The sequence below is a fragment of the Pseudopodoces humilis genome, chromosome 5 (assembly GCF_049639895.1).
Source record: "Pseudopodoces humilis isolate 2021_Gansu_Grassland_sample_001 chromosome 5, ASM4963989v1, whole genome shotgun sequence".
Lineage (NCBI taxonomy): Eukaryota > Metazoa > Chordata > Aves > Passeriformes > Paridae > Pseudopodoces > Pseudopodoces humilis.
Window position 1 is genome coordinate 41,498,317 of NC_142204.1, and position 21,630 is coordinate 41,519,946.

Genomic DNA, 21,630 nt, shown 5'->3' on the forward strand with positions numbered 1-21,630 from the left:
CAAAATTGGATTATTGTGCTGTAAGGAAAACTGTATACTTCTGCACTGAGTAGCTGTCTTATATAACATCCAGATGTACTGTGTTTTGATATACAAGAGAAAAATGACTGGTATTTCATAGGTACATGTTTACATGGTATTACATAGGTACTATTTAATAGGTACATGTACCTATTAACTGATTTACAAATGTTTAAGTTATAGTTAAATCACTTAGAAGGATCAATTCATTATGAAGCCTGAAATTTATATAACTTCCTTTTAAACATGTATTTCTGTTTAAAATCATAAATTCTAAAGTAACAACAAACATACCTCCAAACCCCAGAATTTTTTTTCAAGTTCTAAAAGCTCACATTTTGGCTCCAAAATAGACCACAAAATAAAATTAAAAGCAGGTAAATCTTGTGAACAAACTACCTTTAAAAGCTGCAAGACCTGGCAATAGGTGCCTCCTAGAAATAGCTACATCATTAGCAAGAAGCTACCATTAAAAAAGAAAAAACCAAAAAAAAAAAAAAAAACAACCCCCAAAAAACTACAAGAAAAAAAGAAAGCCTTGATGGCTTAATTTAAAATCACAACTCCCTGAAAAAAGGTCACTGTTAAGCATTTGGTTCGGCAACACCACTGCACATCTTCAAATGTGATCACAAAATGCACATTTATTAACATAAAAATCTGAAATAAAAATTAACTAAAAAATCTGAATGAATTTTAAGAATAAAGCTCTTCAACTTCCCCCAGCTTGCATAAAGATGAGTGCTGTCTGGTTTCAAGCATTTGAAAGATGCTCCATTATCTGTTCCAGTAAAATAATTCCATGTTTTTCTACATTCACCAACTTTTTTACAGTTGTGCACAGTAACAACTACAAAATTACACAAAAATTTGGACAATGCAGTATGAAAGCTCTACTTTCAGAGTTTTATCACATTATTTATTAAAAAAACCTTCTAATTCAGAATATAAAGGAGAAAGCATGTAAAAGTGAGCAATCTCTTACTAAGCCTTTGTTCACTATAATAGTCAAGCACACAGCCTGACGTCTCTCAAGTCTTCTAGCACTAAGAAACAGAGGTTAAGCTGTTGGCTACATTACAGCTAACACAATTCAGCTGTCATGATTTGAAATCTAAGTGTGATGTCACATGCTGCTCTAATAACTTAGGAGCAATAAACAATGGAAAACATGATCACTGTTAGGGTAAGTACTTTCTACTCTTCTCGTTGTCCATTAAAATTCATGCAGGATAATAACAACAATGTATTTTTAGAATGGTAAACTCTAAACGGAGTCTATACCTTTCCTTATAGACAACCAAAAAGTCTTTTTAGTGTCTTCCCTGCTGAAGAGTTACAAACATCTCTAATGTTGTTTCTTTTCTTGGTGTCAGCATTACCTACCTACTATGAAACAGTAAACAGTAACAATTCACAAGCCAAATAGTGCAAATCAATTCAAAATCCTTAAGCTAAGAGTTATAAAACATTGAACTTTGTTTATATCACACTGTGGTGATTAATTAAATAATGTTTTAAGGTATATTGCTTACTTTCTGTTGTTCATGTTGTTATAATTATTTGATAGAGATGGAGAGATCTTTGGTAAAGTTGAAAAATTGGATGCACCTGGGGACCTTTAAAAATATGAAAATGATAAATTAGACAAAAATGCTGAGATATTAAAAACTGTGAAAGAAAGATAACAAATGAACAAAGCAGATAAACAAGCATGGAAAAGAAATACTTTTCTAAAGTGGGCAAAGCACTAAAAATACACAGGACATGCAGCCCTCAGAATCTGTCTTTCAAAACTTGAAATGATTCATAGTACTTAAACTTTCAGAAATTGTTGAAGAAACAAAGCTATTAAAAACCAAAAGAAAGTACAGGCCACTGCGCTAAAAAAATTGTTTTCAGCTTGTAGGATGACTGTAGATATTTTGATGTTCTAAAACTTAAAGTGTAAGATTTATAATGTGGGAATTTTATTAGTTTTTCATTTCAGACTAAATGGGTGTTGAGATGAGATAAAAAATATTAAGATAAATACTTCAAGGTTAATTTAACAGCAGCATGGAACCATTTAGTTAAAATTGCCTCAGTAATATTGTTAGAAAATTTCAGGATATTATGCACAACACTAAATTTTTTAAAACCTTTTTTGCCAAAGTAGAAGCATTATCACTTATCCCCATGGTTTAGACTACTTTAAAATAAAGGATACTGATTATTTTCATCATAAAGACCTCTGAATATAACAAATAAATACAGTATTTTCAACTATCTTGCAGTGTATTTTTCTCAAGCAAATCTTACAGGTGTGCAAGGAAAAGATGGCATACTCAAAGGAGTTCATGTTACTTCCTGTTTGCGTGGGCTCTGTGTAACTCCAACTGAATTGAAGTTCTGGCTGCCACTGAAAAGCTCTGAAATACACATCGCTGTATTAAGAGAAGAACTTCTGCATGCTCAGGACTTTTTAAGCACTTTTCAAGAACTAAACTCTGTAAGAAAATAAACATTTTTACACTGGGAGTTTTCCAAGTATATTTTCACATTTATTTACAACTTTCTATTAATAAACCTTTTCCAAAAGAAAAGTTGCCGTGGAAGGGGAACCTCAATCCACTTTACACACATAAATTTGATGCTAGAGCTAGCAAGAGTTGCTGCCCAGAGCCTGAAAAGGGTTTGGAGGTCAGGAGTAAAGAAGCTGAAGTACAGCCCAAAAGAATTCCAGACACTGCAGCCAGCAACTCAGCTTTGTTGAGGGCCCCACTTAAAAGCCTCCATGCAAGCACATAAGCATGGGCAAAACACAAGAGGAGCTGGAGATGCGCATATGCCTGTGAAGGGTATGATCCTACTGCTATCACAGGCAAATAAATGGTGGGATGGCTACTATGCCTGGAGTGATGGAATGAAAGGCTCTTTAGGAAGGACAGGTGGGGAACCTCTTGGGAGCTTCTCTTAGCAATCTATGATCCCTAAGGATTAAATGGAGGGCAGGGACAGACAAGATTATAGTGGTCTGGTATGGGCCATCCAACCAGGAAGACCAAGGACATGACTGGTGACAGCCAACATGCTGTCAACTAAGGGCAAATCTTGTCAGACGAATTTGGTGGCCTTCTAAAACAGGGTTAAAGACATGGATGAGGGAAGACTGACATCATCAGTATGGACTTCTGCAAAGCATTAGACACTGTGTCTAAGCTGGACACACATGGATTTGACAGATGGACCACTTGACGGATAAGGGATGGTTGCACTCAAGGAGTTGCAGTCAATGACTCAGTGTCCAAGTGGAAACCAGTGGTGCTCCTCAGGGATCAGTACTGGGACCAGTGCTGCTTAGCAATGACATGGACAGAGGGATTAGTGCACGCACACCAACTTTGCTGTTAACACCAAGCTGTATTGTGTGGTTGACATGCTGGAGGGAACGGATGCCATCCAGACAGACCTGGTTTGAGAGATGTGTTGATGCAAACTTCATGAGTTCAACAACAAAAAATGCAAGGTCCAGCACTTGGGTCAGGGCAATCCCAACCGCAAGTACAGGCTGCACAAAGAATGAATTGAGAGCAGCCCTGAATAGAAAGAACTGGGGATGTTGGTGGATGAGAAGCCCAGCATAACCCAGCAATCCATTCACAGCACAGAAAGCCAACTATATCCTGGGCTGCACCAAAAGCAGTGGGGCCAGCAGGGTGAGGGAGGTGGATTCTTCCTCCCTGCTTTGCTCTTGTGACATCCCCCTGGAGTGCAGTGCTCATCTCTGAGGCCACCAGCATAAGGACATGAACTTGTTGAAGTGAGTCCAGGGCAGAGCTATAAGACAATCAGAGGCCTGAAGCACTTCTCCTATGAGGACAGATTGAGAGAGTTGGGGCTGTTCAGCCTGGGTAAGAGAAAGTTCTGGGGAAACTTTAGAGTAGACTTCTAGTTCCTGAAGTGGGCTATGAAAGCTGGAGAGGAACTTTTTACAAGGGCATGTGGTCATTGGACTAAGGGGGAATTACTTCAGATTGAAAGAAGAGTAGGTTTAGGTTAGGTATTAGGAAGGAATTCTTCTCTGTGAGGATGGTAAGGCATTGGAACAGGCTACACAGAGAAACTGGATGGCCCATCCCCGTAAGTGTTTAAGGTCACGTTAAACAGGGCTCTGAGCAACTCAGTCCAGTTGAAGGTACCCCTGTCCCTTCTATGTATCACCACATGTAGAACACTTTAGTTAATTTTTCAAATATTCTGATCAACGTTAACAAAGCTTTCCTGTAATTTCCTTCATCAGTCTAAATCCTTCTCTTTGACTACTGTTTTCAGAGAAGTAAAATACAGACTGTCCACAAAAGATACTTAACTGAAGTCAGTTTAACCCCATTTAAATCCAGAACAATAGTTAAATTATGACATTCATATATGTATTTATTTTATTAGAAGTTTTTTGATTTGAATAATTTTGAACTGAAATTGAACTTCTCAAAAGAAATTTGACGCTTTTATTTAATTTAAACCAAATTCAAATGCAATACAGTTTTAAATTTTAAAACTCGACGTGTAATTGCTATATATAAAAGCTAAAATAAACCAGAGTAAGCCAATTAAGGTCTACTAAATTAGTAAATGGCTTGCTTCTCAAATACAGGAGAAGACTAAACCTAATTCTCAACATAGCTACAACAGCATCAGAAACTAACATGTAATTTTGAAAAGTAACATTTTAATGCTGTAACAAACAACCTCCACAAAATTATTTAGTTTAGCATTTTAACAGCAAAAGACAGGTTAATAAAACCCACTTTACTGTAGTATGCCAAAATAAATGGTAACTCACATTAGATACTCACTTTCCCACATACTTAATTAACACAATGGTTTAAACTGCACTAGAATTCCCCTAGTGACCAACAGCAAGGAGACAAATATGGATATAAGCAAAAACAAATGCAGCTAGAACAGTCTTTTTTCCTCTGGGGTATCCAGACTGGTTGGATCAGGACAAGGAAAGGCAGATGAGACTTTTTTTGACAACTAGAAGAAGTCTAACATTCACAGGCCCTAGTCCTTACAGGGGACCTGCTGGTGGGACAACAGAGCAGGGCACAAAAAATGCAGGAAGGTTCTGGGACGCAATGACAACTATTCGATGCAGGCAACTGAGGAGCCAACACGGAAAGCTTCTCAGCTGCATTTGATACTTAAAACCAAGGAGGAAGAACTAGTTGGGAATGTGAAGGCTGGGGCTTTGGCCCAAATGACCTTAAGATGGTGAAATTTGAGATTCTGAGGGAGAGCATGGCAGAAAACAGGAACGCATCCCTGGATTACTGCTGAGCAGACTTTAGCCTTTATAGGGATCTGCTTGGAAAAGTGCCATTGGATACAGCCCTGGAGAGAAGAGGGGGCCCCAAGAGAACAGGCTGATATTCACAGAATCATTTAGGTTGGAAAAGACTTCCAAGACCATTAAGTCCTCTACGCTCAATAATGGTCCATCCAGAGAAGTACAAAAATCAAGCAAAGGCAGCAGGAAGCCTGAATGTACGAGCAAGGACCTTCTGACCCAAGTCGGATGTGAAGAGAAAGTGTCTGAGTGAAAACAACAGTAGATATCTTGCTTAAAGAGCCTGATAGTAATCTCTTTATAGAAGAGATTCATACTACATTGGCAGATGAGGGGGAAGCAATTGGTGTGGTTTATATCAACTTCCAGTCTTTTGACAGTGTCACCTGCAACACCCTCATAGACAAGCGGATGAAACATGTGTTATATAAGTGTACAGTGAGATGGACTGAAAACCATTCAATCGTACCCCTGGAGGGGCAGGTGGCAAAATGGAAAGCAGCTTGGAAGGAAACCACCTGGGGTCCCTGCAGAACAAAAAGCTGGACATGAGCCAGCAGTGTGCCCTTGGGCCAACCACCCTGGCCCACTGTGCTACACTGGGAAAAGCACTGCCAGCAGGTGAAGGGAGGTGATCCTTCTCCTCCACTCACAACTGGCCACACACACCTGGAGTGAGTGCTGGGTTCACTTCTGGGCTCCCTAGTACCAGGGACATCCTGGAGTAAGACTCATGAGACACCACAAAGATGCAGCTGCATTTGACCTGCGTCAAGAAGCTGAGAGAGCTGCGATCATTCAGCCTGGAGAAGAGAAGGCTCCAGAACACTCTCATCACTTGTATAAAATACCCAATGGGAGGGAATGAAGAAGATAGAGTAAGAACTTCTCGTGGTGCCCATCAAAAAGACAAAAGTCCATGGGCATAAAACAAAATAAAAAAAAAAATCCATCTGAACAGGGAATATTGCCTGGATATGGTCTAAGCAATCTGTTACATCTTCTCATGCTTTGAGTAGGAGAACTAGGTGAGACTATCTCAAGAGGTCCTTCCATTACCAAGGACTCTTTTCCTTGAAGCTGTAGCTATGATTGGGCTAGCGTACAATTTTAAAGCAAGCTTTAGTTAGACTATTCTCTTCTTACAAACCCTCACTAATTCAGCTAATTACACTTCTTTGGGGAATTTGCAATAAAAAAGGTTGATATTTTAACATTCATCAAGCAAAAAAAATTAGTGTTTGGGACATGCATTTGCTAAGAATCTTTCAATCCTCCATTAATTTGTATTAATCAAAATGTTTGTTAAACTAACTTGAAAATGTCTGTTGAACATCACCTATGTTTGGTGTTTACCCACAGGAGCTCGACACATGGTTATCTCAAGTATTATTTATCAGCAAATGGCAGTCCAGCTCTTGGCTGACAAACAAGCTGACAGCTCTTGCTTATACAATTTAAGACGTCAGAGTAAGTCCCCAGTTAGCTCTATACACCACAATTCTTTCTTCCAGAAAAGTCAGTAGAAAGGCACATCTGTCTGTGTAACAAGTGCTCATGGAAAAAAAAAAACTAAGCACACCTTTTCCTTCAAAGATTCATGGATATATTTTTCCTAAAAAAACTTGGATAAATGGGCATTATATTATTTTAAAAAGGACTGCTAAACATATTTTATCCATTTGTTCCCTCCTCTTAACAAACATTATGGGGTCCAACCTGAGAAAAGGCATTTAATGCTTTTCCAAAATAAAAAGGTGTACAGTTTGAACCAGAGAAAAAAATCTGAAAGAATTTGTAAGAAAATGTTCATTATTACAAGGAGAAAAAGAATTAAGCTATGAATGCATACAGTCTCACCTTTTTGTACAGTCAAAAACGCCCCAACCAATCAATAATTTTAAACAATTTTTTACACACAAAAATTATTTTAAAGATAACAGCAGGCCATCTGTTAATTATGCTAACTAGCCAGCTATTTGATTAGGATGACTTATTCTAAAGTGATATCTAAATAAAGGAAGCATCAGAAAGAAATCCATTACTTTTAATACACACACAGAGATATAGATTGATAGGTAATTAAAAATTCTTAGTTTTTTACCATATAGAAAACATTTTTAAAGAATAGGATGGCTGAGTAGATTTAAAACTTGTTTTTAAGTTTTCTAAAAAACTCAGCTACAATTTTTTAAAATTAGAAGGAAATAACCTATTAGTTTATAGCTTCTTTGTATGCTTCCCTAACTTGCTTTTCTATTTCCATATAAACAGGCAACAACTTCTTAACAGCAAACTAACAGAGACCCTGTCCTGTCTATTCAGTTGGTAACGAATGGAATATCAAAACTTGAGTTCCTTGCTTCTCCTTAAGTTTTATAATCACAGATTGGCTGAAAGGTTTTAAGTGATGTATAGTTTTTCCTCAACCTAAGTAACTTGATTTTGTAGTACAGTTCCTTAAGTAACTTGAACTACATTTTTTAAAATTTACGTTTATCTTTTAGTTTAAAACACCATCTTGACAATAATAAACCATGCAAACAGGATTAGTTGTTTTTTTTCTGCCAATGGAATAATTTCCCATTTAAGGACACAGATTAAATTAAAAAAAAAAAGTCTGCACAGAGATCTCAAATCTTCATTAAATACTGCCATCAGCAGCAACTAAGCTACAAAAACAACTGGAACTGTACGTTCGTGTAAGTTTGTTGTGTGTATGACACTGAGGAGACAGCTACTCACAGATACATTAATATAACAAAATTTTCTGCAAAAATTATTATTACTGCTAAGTAATACCTCATTTGGAAGCAGGTGACATTTAAGACACTGAAGAAGAAAGAGAAAGTTGCACAGAAGTCAACCTCCCAGAGCAAAAATCATCCCAGCAGTTGATATAAACAATCTCTTGGAAAGCAAAAAATCCAGCTATTCCTAAACCTGACTGACCCTGCAAACAGTTTAAGAATGTGTACACATTCAGATTCTTTCAGACAAAAAATTTCCTAAGACTCAGAACTATTTAAAGCAGCATTAAAATACAACATGATAGCAAGTATCATTAAATCTTGCAGGGTTTTTACAGTGGATGTTGCAATTACTTCCAAAATTAAGTAAATTCAGAAGTTAGAAGAACAGTACACATAAAACAAATGCAAACACTGACAAGCTCGAAACACAGAGCAGAAATTAAGGTGCACAGAATGGTCTTTGCTCCTCCATGAAAAGGATCTCAAACTTAAAATCACTCCTTTCTAATTTCAGAAAGAATTATGATGATTTTTTTTTTTTCTTGTACAATTCATTATACTCTTCAGAAACACAGAATTAACACTTTCAAAAATGTTCCTTCCTGTACTGAACTGAGGGGTCCCAATCTGGCCACTTTCAAAGTAAATATGTTGTTTTCTTGAAGAAAAAAAGATGCTCTCACCTTTAACATATTTCTCATGAAAAACTGACAGCATTCAACACCTTTGGTAGGAATACAGAAAAATTGCAAAAAGAAGCAATACAAAAATTGCTGTTACGCTTCTGTGAAAAAAAGGCAGGGAAAACGTGCAGAACATCTTTTCATCTTAATTGTTTCTCACTTTCAGTTGTCACAATATAGATTCTGTCATTCCGACAGACCTCAAAAGACTGGAAAAACGAGCAAATGGGAACCACACCAAGTCCAGTCAAGGGAAATGCAAAGGCCTGCACTTGGGGAAGAACAATGCCAGGAACAAATACACTGGGAAGAGGTGCATACAGGAGCAGGTGACAAAATGGAAAGCAGCTTGGAAGGAAACCACCTGGGGTCCCTGCAGGACAAAAAGCTGGACATGGAGCCAGCAGTGTGCCCTTGGGCCAACCACCCTGGCCCACTGTGCTACACTGGGAAAAGCACTGCCAGCAGGTGAAGGGAGGTGATCCTTCTCCTCCACTCACAACTGGCCATATACACCCAGAGTGCTGGACTTCCCAGCACCAGAGAGACAAGAGATATCCTGGACCAAGTCCAGTGAGACACCACACAGGTGATCAAGGATTGCAGCATCTGACCTCTGTGGAAAGGCTGAAAGCTGGGACCATTCAGCCTGAAGAAGAGAAGGTTCCGTTACAGTTTTATCAACATGTATAAATAACCAGTGGGAGGGAATGAAGATGAAGACTCTTCTCAGTCATGTCCACTGAAAGAAGAGGCCATAGGTATAAAACTGAAGCACTGGAAATTCTTTGTAAATATAAGGAAATTGTTTCAAAACAGGAGTTATCAAAAAGTGGAATAGGTTTTCCAAGAAGGCTGTAGAGCCTCCATCCCTGGACATGCTCAAAACCTATCTGGACACAGTCCCAAACAATCTCTTCTAGGCGCTCTGTCTTTAAGCAAGTGGGTTGGACCAGAGATTCTGGGAAGATGCCTTCCAACTTCAACTATTCTGTGAATCTGTAGAAAAGCTTAGCTCATGTTCTGAAATGATCCTGCCTTTTCAAGCTTTATCATCCTTCATGCTTTCCAATATCCTATATTTCGACATTTCTAAATATGGCCTTTTTATACCTTGAAAGCAGAATTTGTTTACAATTTGTATTCTTTAAAAAGAAGCACTAGAAAGAGGTAATTTCAGCAGTAAGGCAGTGTGTGACCAGTGATAGGGCTGTAGCAAGGTATGTGGATTATACTATTTTTGTTGACAAACTAATACTCCTAATGGACCTCACACAGAAAACTCTAAAGCAAGTGTTTAGTATTTCAATCCCTTTAAATATTTATTATACAGTTCATGAAGTTTTAAACAGATGTAAAAACCTGTCCTGTCACTGCCTGTTGATAGCTGCTATTTAAATTCACTAAATTTTGCAAACTTTCCATTATTATTGTGTATTTGAATATCAAATTCCCAACTTTCTGATAGCTGCCAGATCTCAAAACCATACCCCAAATTCACAGTACAACTATTCATCCTCATTTGCTGGTTTACTTACAGCCTCTGCTGACACCAGCATTCTGAATTAGCATTTCACTTGTCCTCAGATCAAACATTTTTCAGGAGATAGTCTTTAATTTATATACTGCTCCTAAATGCTTTCCATAAAATGGAAAAGAAAAAGCAGATACCATCACCAGAATATCTTCCAACCAAAATTTCCAAAAGAATCCATGACAGGGAGCTATGTGAGTTCTTTTAACCTTTAAAAGATGCGTCTAAAATTTGGCTAAGAATTTAAATTTCTACTAGATGTTTTTTGAGGTCAGAGATTAAACTTCAAGTACTTAGCATCCCAGTCTTCCTATTGCTCCACATTCTCAATGCCTTGTGTTACAACATTTTGCTAAGCAAGATTATACTGTTCATACTAATCTTAAATTGAACTCAGACTTCATTAAATAACTTAATGGAAACTAGTGTTTCAAATGTATGTGCTTGAGATAAAACACCAAAGATAAAGAAACACTGTTCTTCAAATGATAAGCAATGATACTATAAAAATACTTTAGAACAACAGTGACACTTAACTACATGCATATGTAATCTCAAAAGGAATAAAGAGAAATTAAAAGAACTCTTATGAATGATATAATCAAGAACCAGTCAACAAAGGCAAAAAACACAGTTAACTATTTGTAAGGCTGACATCATATTAATTAAATGGTTCCAACTGTTCTTCAAAATTAACAGAACATGATTTAGATACTAGAAAAACATTAAAAATAGTTAAATGAAGGAAAACACAAGTCTTTCTATTCACTTGCCATTATCAAGGTGCTGTTGATAACAGCAATAGGAAAAACAAAACCAACATCATCCTTCATTAACTGATGACAGCCCAACAAAGAACAAAAGCCACATGATGATAATGTAGGCTGCAATTTAAATAAACTTTGTGGGTAAATATTATGCTCTGGAGACAAAAGAAACAAGCCGTCCATGAAAATATTTGCATATAAGAAAAACACTGATAAAATCTGTTAACCTAATACATACACCGTGCTTTGAAACCAAAATCTAAGTAAAATATGCTAAGTTTTACTGTTTTCTACTATGGAATTTTTTTCCATTTTTAAGCAGAATAACGTATACATCATTGGCTGAAATCAACAAAGTTAAGCAACGTATGCAAGAAATTATATGCAGCAAAATATACAGGAATTCACCAGTTTTACACTATGTTCTACAATGCACGGCACTTAGAACAAATATATTCAAGTGTACTTTCAACTGGTTTTCAAAATAAAATGCCACTTTGAAAAACTTCTTTTCTTCATAAAGCAAAATAATATGCAAATTAATGACGTGACTGGAATTCATAACTTACTTAGGAGTTGAAGGACCTCTTGGCCATGTTCCATCCTCATTCTTCTGTTCTATCACCAGGACCTACCACAGAAAGTGTGATAAGAAAACTGAAATAAAAATATCAGATAGATTGCTTTCTGTTCTGTCTTTTTAATGGATTTGTTGACATGTGATTGAGAAATGACTAATATTTAAGTTACTATTCACTGAGATTCAAGAATATTGCACTACACTCCATATTCCATCCATTACGCTACACCTTCCTCTCTACTTTTTTCATCCCTCATCTTAACTTGGGCAAGTCACTTGATATTTCTATTCCTCTACAATTGATAGATGGTAAGCCACTTATCTCTCAAAGAGTTCAGAAGATGACCTGCAATGTTCCAACAGCACCTGTGAATCTACAGAAATCACATGTCTATACAACAGCCCTGTTAAGGAAGGAATAATTCCTGAAGGAATTTTGCCTCACACAGATGGGTAAGAAAAAAACCCCAAAACACCCAAACAAAACTATTTTCTGCCTTGATAGCCTGAAAATCATACCTGTATGGCTACTCCTATATATTTTACCAAAGCATTTATCTAATATTAGTTTTCCAATGATACAGTTGGCTAATGAAATTAATTTCATTCAATTTGTTATTGGTACGGAAAGGAGTACAGGACACTCAGTCCCAAACACAGGCATCAGGTGTCATTTGAAACTCCTTTGGGTATTTGAGATATCTGGCCTATGCTGGCAGACATGACATAGGACCTACAAACAGCTCATGCCTTTTTCTGGATTGACAGCTGAGATAGCTGGATCCTTTGAAATGGCAACTAGACTCCAATATTTAAACTGAATCCAGCTCCCCACTTTTAATGTAATCAATTCTGCACAACTGTACACTGATGTTTCTGGACACTAATAATACTGTGCCTGTATGTGTCTACACTGTGACATAAATTCAGGTACGTACTAATGTTCTAAATCTTGTGTATAAGCCACCTGAAGATGTAATCACATTTTCAGACTGAACACACTTGAGCATGAGATTGAAAACAAGCCTTCTATCATGATCAGCTTCTACCAGGAACAGAGTAGTCTGCTGTCCTTGGTCATTGATCCTGAAAGACTGATTCTGCCATACTTCCTTGACTGGTTCACAGAGGTTACTAAATAAAAGGTAGATTTAGACTGAAGAGTTCAATGGAATCCCTAAAGGCTTGCTTCAGAAATTAACTGATAAATTCAAAGCATTAATTTACTCAATCACATGCACCATTATAACTACTAGGTTAGACAGACTGTAATAGTCAGAATAAATATTATTACATTAGGAAGCTCAGCAAGAAAAATAACTATGTGTTGTGTCAACAAGCACAACTGACTAAACACATATGGCCTACCATGACATTTAGCATTTTCATAAACCATGGTTAAACTCTGCTTTAAACAGTATTTGTTTTGCTCAAAGTACAGATGTCACCTAGAGATCTTGTCATGGCTTTATTAGACCATGCTTGCTTCATAGTTAATGTTTCACAGGGATAGAGGCAATTTGCAAGTTACATATTTGGTGTGAATCTTTCATGGGAGATATGGGCTCTTCCAGTAGGACCTCTGCACTGTTAAAATTACAGATCTGTGTGAGAGTTTAAGCACATGCAGCATGAAATTAAAGGACACAATAGTTCAAACAGTGATTTTGGTGCACTGATTACCTACCTTACTTGCCATAAAAGAAAACAAATACAGCATAAATACTGCTGAGAAGCAGGTTAGAGTCAAGTATTTCAAGGCAAAAGGAATTACTTTAATATAATCTTGCCCAAAATAATGCAATCAAATTTAATCCATCCACATTTGTAGCATGACTGCATGAACTACAACTGTTGAAGAAACATTCAACTCTATTTGAAGACTAAAGGATCAGTGCAATAAACCAAAAAGTTATTCTATTAATGCAATTGCTCAACCTGTTGGCATTTATATTTTGTAGATTAATGTTCAATGTTTGTTGCATATATTCATCTTGAAAGATAAAACTTATCTTGTCAGGAATTCACCTATGAAGTGATGATTTTAAAATTATGACACTGTCCCATGTTAAAGCAGGTTTACAAACAGCTGTCTCTGTCATTCTTATCAAAACATTTTCATTTTTGTGTTTTGTTTGTGAAATCCAGACAATGAAATGTGAGTGCAAGACATTCTTTTAGAATACCTAAAAAGTTCTTCAAATTTTGAGTTTCATTATAGGAACATATCTAAGATCCTAGGAATAATTATTTATTTTGGATTTTACCAAATTCATGCCAGCAATTTAATAAAATTTGGTAAACATAAAATTTAAAATTTAGAAGTATATTAAAATTTTTAATTTTAATTCATCAGGAGAGTTAAATCCTCTCTTTAATCTCTCTTTTCAGTCTTTAATCCTGAAAATACACACCAAGACTACTTTAATTTCAACAAATTTGTTCACAAAATCCTCCATCCTTAACATTATCTATTAGAAATCAATTTCCATTCAAAAAGAAGCAAAAATCATTGGGTGCAACAACACTTCCATGAGCAAAAGGATAGATGTATTCAAGAAAATGTTTCACTGTACCTGTCCCTGGTATAAACCAGCATCCTGTATGGTACTGTCTGGTTTATTCAAAGGTTCAAAAGTATTACTCATGTATTTGTTCCACAATCTGGTCTCTTTTTCACCTGGAATATTGAAGATTTTTCTTATCTCCTTTTCAATTGTGTCTGTTTTGTGAAGGAAAGAACACAAGTTTAACATTTCAATATACTAACTGTGAAAGGTCAAATAAAGCATCAGAATTCATCTCCTCATATGCAAAATATGAATGAACCTGAGAAATTGCCACACAACTGCATCATTTTGTAGGACAAACACGAAGTTACGAGTTAGCATGCCTTTAAGATGGAAACAGAGGACTGAACCTCTTAGCAAGGCAGGCCAAATAAAGAGAAGTTGATAAATAACAGAGACAGGAGCCATCTACTCATTTCTGAGTGTGCTAACAGAGGAGTGTGGGGAGCTAGCAAATTATCAGAAGTGAGACTGGTAGCGAAACCAGGTGCAGGAAGTCACTCTGTTCCCTAAATCAACCCTTTTCTGTTTTTATGCTTCTACTCATATCTGAGTGCAATTAGCACTAACCACAGTATATAATATAGATATAAAGATTAATTCACATGTCTAAATGACTACTCTGTAACACTGAAGTGCATAAAATTTATTCTAAAAGGAAGGTGAAAGATTTTACATCCCTGAAAGATTCAAAGAAAAATGGTCTACCAGCTCGTACTCTACCTGACATATAAAAAAAATATATAGAATATGTAAGAAATAGAATCAGTGTAACATAATTTTAAGGTAGCATAATTTATGTACAATTTAACAAGTTTTTAATTAACACTATTCTCCTAACATAAAAGTAGAGTTTATTAAAAAGTTGGGTTTTTAAACTAATGTGTACAGTTCTGTATCATAGCAATCCCATTTGACTGCTTTTTTTTTAATTGGTAGACTCACAAAGGCTCATTCTCAAAATGGCTAACTGAACACAAAATGGGAGTCAAGAAACATACACTTTATCCCTTATAATCACTGAAAGCACAATTATAAAAATGGGCCCTGTAACCTCTTTGAAAGACATTCCTACAAAGTCTAAGTACAAAACACTAGTGTGTCAGCTTCTCTTGCTCCCTTTTACTCAGGATTATTTTCTCTTCCGCTAGATTAAACAGGAAAAGCCAAATTGAGACTCAAAACTTAAAAGTATCTTGCAAAAGTCCATTGTGAAATGTATGACAATGGGCCAAAATAATATTTGTAGATACTGTAGGTAACCGAATACAATTTGTTTTATGCTAGTTATCACACATTTTAGTCTGAAAGCAAGTGTTAGACTGGATCATCTGTTTTTGTAACAGATGATATATAGACAAGGTATGTGATAACAAGACAACAGACTTACTTGTTTGCTTTCAAAAAAAGAAGTCATGTACTGTCTGAATTAATTCTCAACCACTGAATTAAAATAATTATATCTGAATATAAGAATGAAGCTAGTCAGCAACAATCTTGTTAAAAAAAAAGTAGAAAATCTAGATTAATCAATGGCTTTCACTAAAAGAAGAATTTACAAAATATAATTTTTCATTCTATTAATATCATGGCAATTAATTAACTGGGCACGGCAGGTCATTTTCTTCACAAGTACTAAGCTAACATTATTATGTTAATTTTTAAGATATTCCAGCTTTGCTTACAGAACTGTTACAAGACAGGAAGAATCAATCCTATTGGACTGGATACACATTATGTCCAAGACTTTGGGAAGAGCATGTTCCACTTGACTATTATGCCAATTTTTGAGCCTGTGTAAATAAGATTCTTTTATGTACTTCCATGAACAGATAACCAATGCACCCTTTTATAATTCTTCCTTCCATCCCCACCAAGTATTACTGGGGTGCTGGCTTATGAACTAAAGTGGAAGTACCTGTTCCAGCATAAATGGAAACGTACCAACTAAGTACTGAGTCACACTGTGTATGGAGTTCTCCTCCAGGAGATTCATTAAGATTTGAAAAGACATCCAAGATCATGGAGTCCAACCTTTCACCAAACAACAGCATATCAATTAAACCACAGCATTTAGTGTCACATGCATTCAGTTCTCAAACACTTCCAGGGATGTTGACTCCAGCACTTCCCTGGTGAGTTTTAGTTATATACATCCAATGTATGACATGATTAGTACTAGCATGATATCTAAAAGAGACAGGAAGAACTGCCATTTAAAGATGCCTCTCACTCCATCGCTGTATACCCACAGTCTGAGATAGTTCAATTTGAGAGTTAAAAGTTACAGCTTCCATACAGATCACACCCTATAGTGTTAAAAATCATACAGCTTATTCCTAAAAACAACTGCATGCTTTCAGTACTATATTGAAAGACTTCCTGGAACAGTCTAGATGAGATGCTGAAAAAGTTCAGCGAATACAATAATACAAACACATCCTAGCTCCTAAAGGCCAGTGCTATCACAAATGCTGGCTAAAAGAAACTCTTAGGTTAATGTTAAGTTGTCAGTCTGAACTAGCCAACAGTCGTCGCTCCTTCATAAAGAAGGAAAAGGCTAGTCATTGATTCCAGAATAAATAGTCCTCAAGGGTGGCAAGCATTACATCTTTGTATTCTGCAGCAGATAAAAGAGAGAGATAAATCAATGCCATTTAATAATTTGCAATTTACTAGCAAAAGTCCATTAGACGCAGAGCCACTAGTATAATCTTCTGTGAAGTTTATCAGCTCAGTTTTTGAATTGTTTTATGGCATTGTAGACACAATCTGACTCTTATTTGTCCATAACCAAGGCTATAGACAATCTTTCTGACATTTTGTGTTTTGTAAAACTCTAACATACTAGGCTGATGACTTAGTTCTATCATACTTTCCCATGATTCAAATTCCTGAATGGATCATTAACTCATTTTCAGAAGCCCTGATGCTCTCTGGGATCAGCATCTTGGCCGGAAAGCTGCCTCAACTACATCTATTGTCTAACTCACTTTCCTTTTAGAATTAATCCCCTCTCCCCCAGGAGAGCTAGTCATCAACCAGTCTCAAAGTCACTGTGCACTGTCTCCAAGGCAAGGGTCCTCAGTCACAGGAGTTTCCCAAGAAGGTCCAAAGAACATGTCCGATGTGACTAGTATCATTGCAAGAGAATGACTGGCATTATTAGGTCTGCCCTTGACTCTGTACTAATTTATTGACACAGCTTAGCTTAGCTTCTGTTTGAGTGGAAAAGCAAAGGTATTCCAGGAATAACACACATCTGAAGACTGATAGGTGAGTATTATATTAGGATATTCTCCGGTTTTGTGAATTAAGGAAGGTCTTGTACTTATTTTTTAAGTGCAGTAAATATAATCAATGATGGTGGATAGAAAATTTAAAATTTCTTGAAATGACCATAGTACCTACTCACTTCTGTGGGGCTGTAATTGACTCTTTTGTACCACAAGCCTTCTGCAACTATAATAAAAATGCATCCCTTACTGGAATATACAAGGAAGAGGGAAAAATAATCAAGATTCTGTAAGATCCCTCTTGCATATTATTAATTGATATAATAAGCATTTCTGCTGAGTATTTGATGAATTCCAAACTATCTTAAATATACTCAAGGTAAGAAATAGGGGGGGAAAAAAATCACAATCTTAGCAATGAATAAGAGGGATTAGTTATTATTTCACTCTTAAAGTGGATTGAATTTTTCTAGCTCTTCTTCTAAGGTACAAATGCCTTTGGATGCCTTGGCTAGGATGGCTCTGCTTTTGTGCTCTGCACAAGAAGCTTCAATTTCATGAAGGGCATGTTTTTAAAGGCTTCCAGGAGCATATCATCCATGTTTCAGGAAAGCAAACAAGGCCAGTGTCTGGAAAGGGATTGACAGTGAACTCTGACTGCTTCTCATTACCTTTTACAATTTTATTCATATTAATTTACAACAATTTATTCATAATTGCAATCTCTCTTTGCTAAGAAAAAATTAATATACCTCCAAGTAACAGTCATTCCAAAATGCCTTGCTTTTGGTTAGAGAAAGGAAATTCATCCATTACCTATAATTTCAGTGATACAATTAAATTCAGTATAGCTGCAAAATAGCTTGCATTTGGTCCTAAGGGAAGGACAACGCTAAACTGCTTTTACCAAGTTTCTGGTTTCCTCAGAAAATAATGAAGTATAACTTCCCAAGTTAAACGAAATCTCAAAAAGGCAAATTAACATACCACGAACCTTGCTTTGAGGAGAATTTTCACAATTTTAAAGCTTTTATTCTAATACAAGAGGTCTAACTTAAATACTGAAACTTAACCAAGTAAAATGATTGCTTGTAAAGCAAGCAATCTGCAAAGAATTTAAGGCTGGTAGGTGTAAGTCACTACTCATAACATGAAGAGAAGCAAAAGCTAAAAAACATACACTGCTGTCAACAAATGTAAACAAAGTGATGGCTGGGCATACAGTGCCAAGGGCATAAAGTACAATTCTGCATAAAGTATAAACCTGCATAAATACAGATGATTGAAAGACTTATCTCAGATACACATGCACAAATACACCAAAAAATGAGGAGCAGTATCTTTGAAAATGTTCAGATTGTTATTTTTAAAGTCGAATACATTATCAAAATACTGTTTCAAACAGTGACAGAATGCCTAACGAGCAGTCCAAATAAATACAAATAAAGGTAAGTTAAAGGTTTAATAGAGGATTCAATTACTGTATAAGATTGTGCCTGGCCTGCCACTTCACAATGTGAAGAATACTGCCTTTGTAGGTCACCTTTAGCCATTAACTTACTAAATTCTTTCTCGTGTTTTGTAATATATCCTTCCTATATATATGACTAGTATGTATTGGTTAATGAAACACAAAAAATTTACTCCTTACACATCAAAAGCCAAGAAAAAGTACTATGAAATCCAATAAACAGTATCACACTATTCACTTCCTTAAAAGCTCAAACCTCTGAAGTTAATGCAGCTGCTTAGATAATGGAACATACAATTATATTGTTAAAATTGCATTAAACCCTCTCAATATTCAAATTTGTTAACTTTTAACTTTGACCCAGACAAAAGTACTCCCACCATTGTTTTCAACAGTCAAAATACCCATCTATCATTTTATCTAGACATTTATTCAGAACTTGTTACACGTACAAGTACCAATCACATATTTTTAGGAAAATAGTTGTGCGTACCTATTGTATCAGCTTTACTAAATCTTCGTGTGACAACATTGTTCATATTTCCATTTTCACACAATTTTAATTCTGTTAGATATACTTCTACTTTGCAGTGCTTTACAAACATACCCTGTTCAACGACCTGAAAAACAGAACGGGATCACATATCAGTCTGAATGTTTTCATATACACACGCCTCAAAATATTTAGGAGAACTCTTCAAGAAACTGAAGTTCACATAATAGAAGACAACAAATGCAAAAAGCTAAAATATTCTCCTATTTTAATTCTCCTATAACTTTTTAGTAATACAGTAAACTAGAAAGTATTTTTTTCCATGATGATGTCTTACCTGCGCATAACACGACTTTCTAAGTGTTAAGTACAGCAGAAATCACAACTATGCAACCTTGATCCAAAGATAATTGATCAGAAAGTAAAAACACCCAAAGCTACTTTTATTTCCAAATACATTCATTGTATACTACTTCCTCAGAATATCAAGAACAAGTTTTCACAGTTAAAGAGTACTTATCAAAAATATAATACTAGTAAAATCTGACTATCACATTTTTAAACAAAACCTTCCACTTACATTCCAATAACACATACATTCATTTAAGATTTTACCCACTCATTACAGTTGTTTATTATATGTTCATTTTTGAAACACGGATAACTGAATAGTTCAATATACAGGATGTTTTTGTTTTTAAATAAAAGTAATATTTAGGAAAAAAATATTCAGGGTCACCTCTTAAATGTTTTTCCCTTTCATCTTCCAAAGTGTAACTGCAGTACTCTTAGTCATGTAGACTGCTCCAAAAATAACCATCAGCCTGATATGTGATACATCTGACAAATACGGTTAAAATAAAGCCACCAGCTAATTGCTAGGATATCTGCTATCTGCTGTACAAATATAACTTATATGTATGTGCCATAGGGAAAAAAATCATTGCTTGTCTTAGCTTTAATGACTGTCAATCATGGTATTTAAACAAAAACACATCTTAATTTGAGCAGCTTCGTAGTTTTCAGCTACTAGAGTCACAACAAAATAGTGGCAGTAAACAAAACTATGCAGTATGGCCAAGACACTTCTAAGAATAAAAAATTACACTCTAGTGGTAGAACATACAAGAAGTCTTAACATTATTTGACATAGATCAAATACAAAATTTTATCAGTTTAAAATTTGGATCCAAGTTTCAAATATAGCTGGTGTAACTAAGGGGATGAAAGAGATGTATAATATCACGTTTCTGTAAAAAAGCAACCCATAAAGGCAGACAAGAAAAATAATAATGAATGACAAATGCATCAGAAATAAAAATGCTGAACTGGAATATGCTTCTCAGAGGATAACTGCTGTTCATATTGGCTATGCCAGTTTACCTGGCCACTCATTATACTCCATGTATTTTTCCAGTTAGCTACTTCCAAGAGGAATGGAAGTTACTCTTATTTCACTGCACTCTTCCTCCATCTTCCACCCAAACTAAAAAAAATACAGACTTTTTACTTTACCATGCTGATGGAAGAGTACGCAGTTTACTGAAATCCATCTTCATAAAAATAGAGTAACAAGTTGATAACAGATATATCTTTAAAGAAGGAGTTATTTTAATGGATTTCAGCTCTAACAGAACTAGTCAAAAAGACATTTCAGGGATGTCTCTTTAAACCAAAACTCAACAACTGTTTTATCATTTTAGAGAAAATATTATAAAACCCTTAAACAAACTGCTGTTGCTAGCCAAATTAATTTTGAAGACCCGAAATGTCTTCTACAGCTATATCTACAATTTATTTGAAGAGCGGACTGCAAGGACGCAGCCAGCATGCATGCAGTTAGACCATACTTTCGTCATAAGGAAATGAAAGTTGTATTACACCAGAAATCATAAAACTAAATTCTAGGCCTAATATTTTTTCAGTGATTTTAAAAGAATCAAAATAGAGATCCCTGTAACTGGAAAAACACACCCTAGTGGTCAATACAGAAAGGATAAATATACTAAAATGCATTTTAAAAACTAAGTAATTCAGTCCAGTGAGGATGCAACTGCAATCACAAATTTGAAAAACTTAAGAAATAACACAAAAAAAGACTGTATGATCAATAAACTGGTGAAATGTTCTACCACTTTAATAATAAGGGTGTTATGTGCTGGAGCAAACATAAATCGAAAGATGCTA

General features: G+C 35.7%; 1 protein-coding gene across 3 annotated transcripts in view; it reads right to left on the reverse strand.

Moving 5' to 3' along the window:
* USP15 (ubiquitin specific peptidase 15) overlaps positions 1-21,630 on the reverse strand; it is a 61,437-nt gene that overhangs the window by 24,921 nt on the left and 14,886 nt on the right. The window contains exons 1-5 of one of the 3 annotated variants that reach the window (XM_014248976.2): positions 20,183-20,225; positions 19,444-19,570; positions 14,250-14,395; positions 11,663-11,724; positions 1,557-1,640 (exon numbers count right to left, since the gene is read on the reverse strand). In XM_014248976.2, the coding sequence (XP_014104451.1) occupies positions 1,557-1,640; positions 11,663-11,724; positions 14,250-14,395; positions 19,444-19,555 (404 nt within the window). In that variant the 5' untranslated portion in view covers positions 19,556-19,570; positions 20,183-20,225. Of the gene's footprint in view, positions 1-1,556; positions 1,641-11,662; positions 11,725-14,249; positions 14,396-19,443; positions 19,571-20,182; positions 20,226-21,630 lie in introns of those variants that run through there. The other 2 variants (XM_005519308.3, XM_088055072.1) reach the window with 2 other exon arrangements.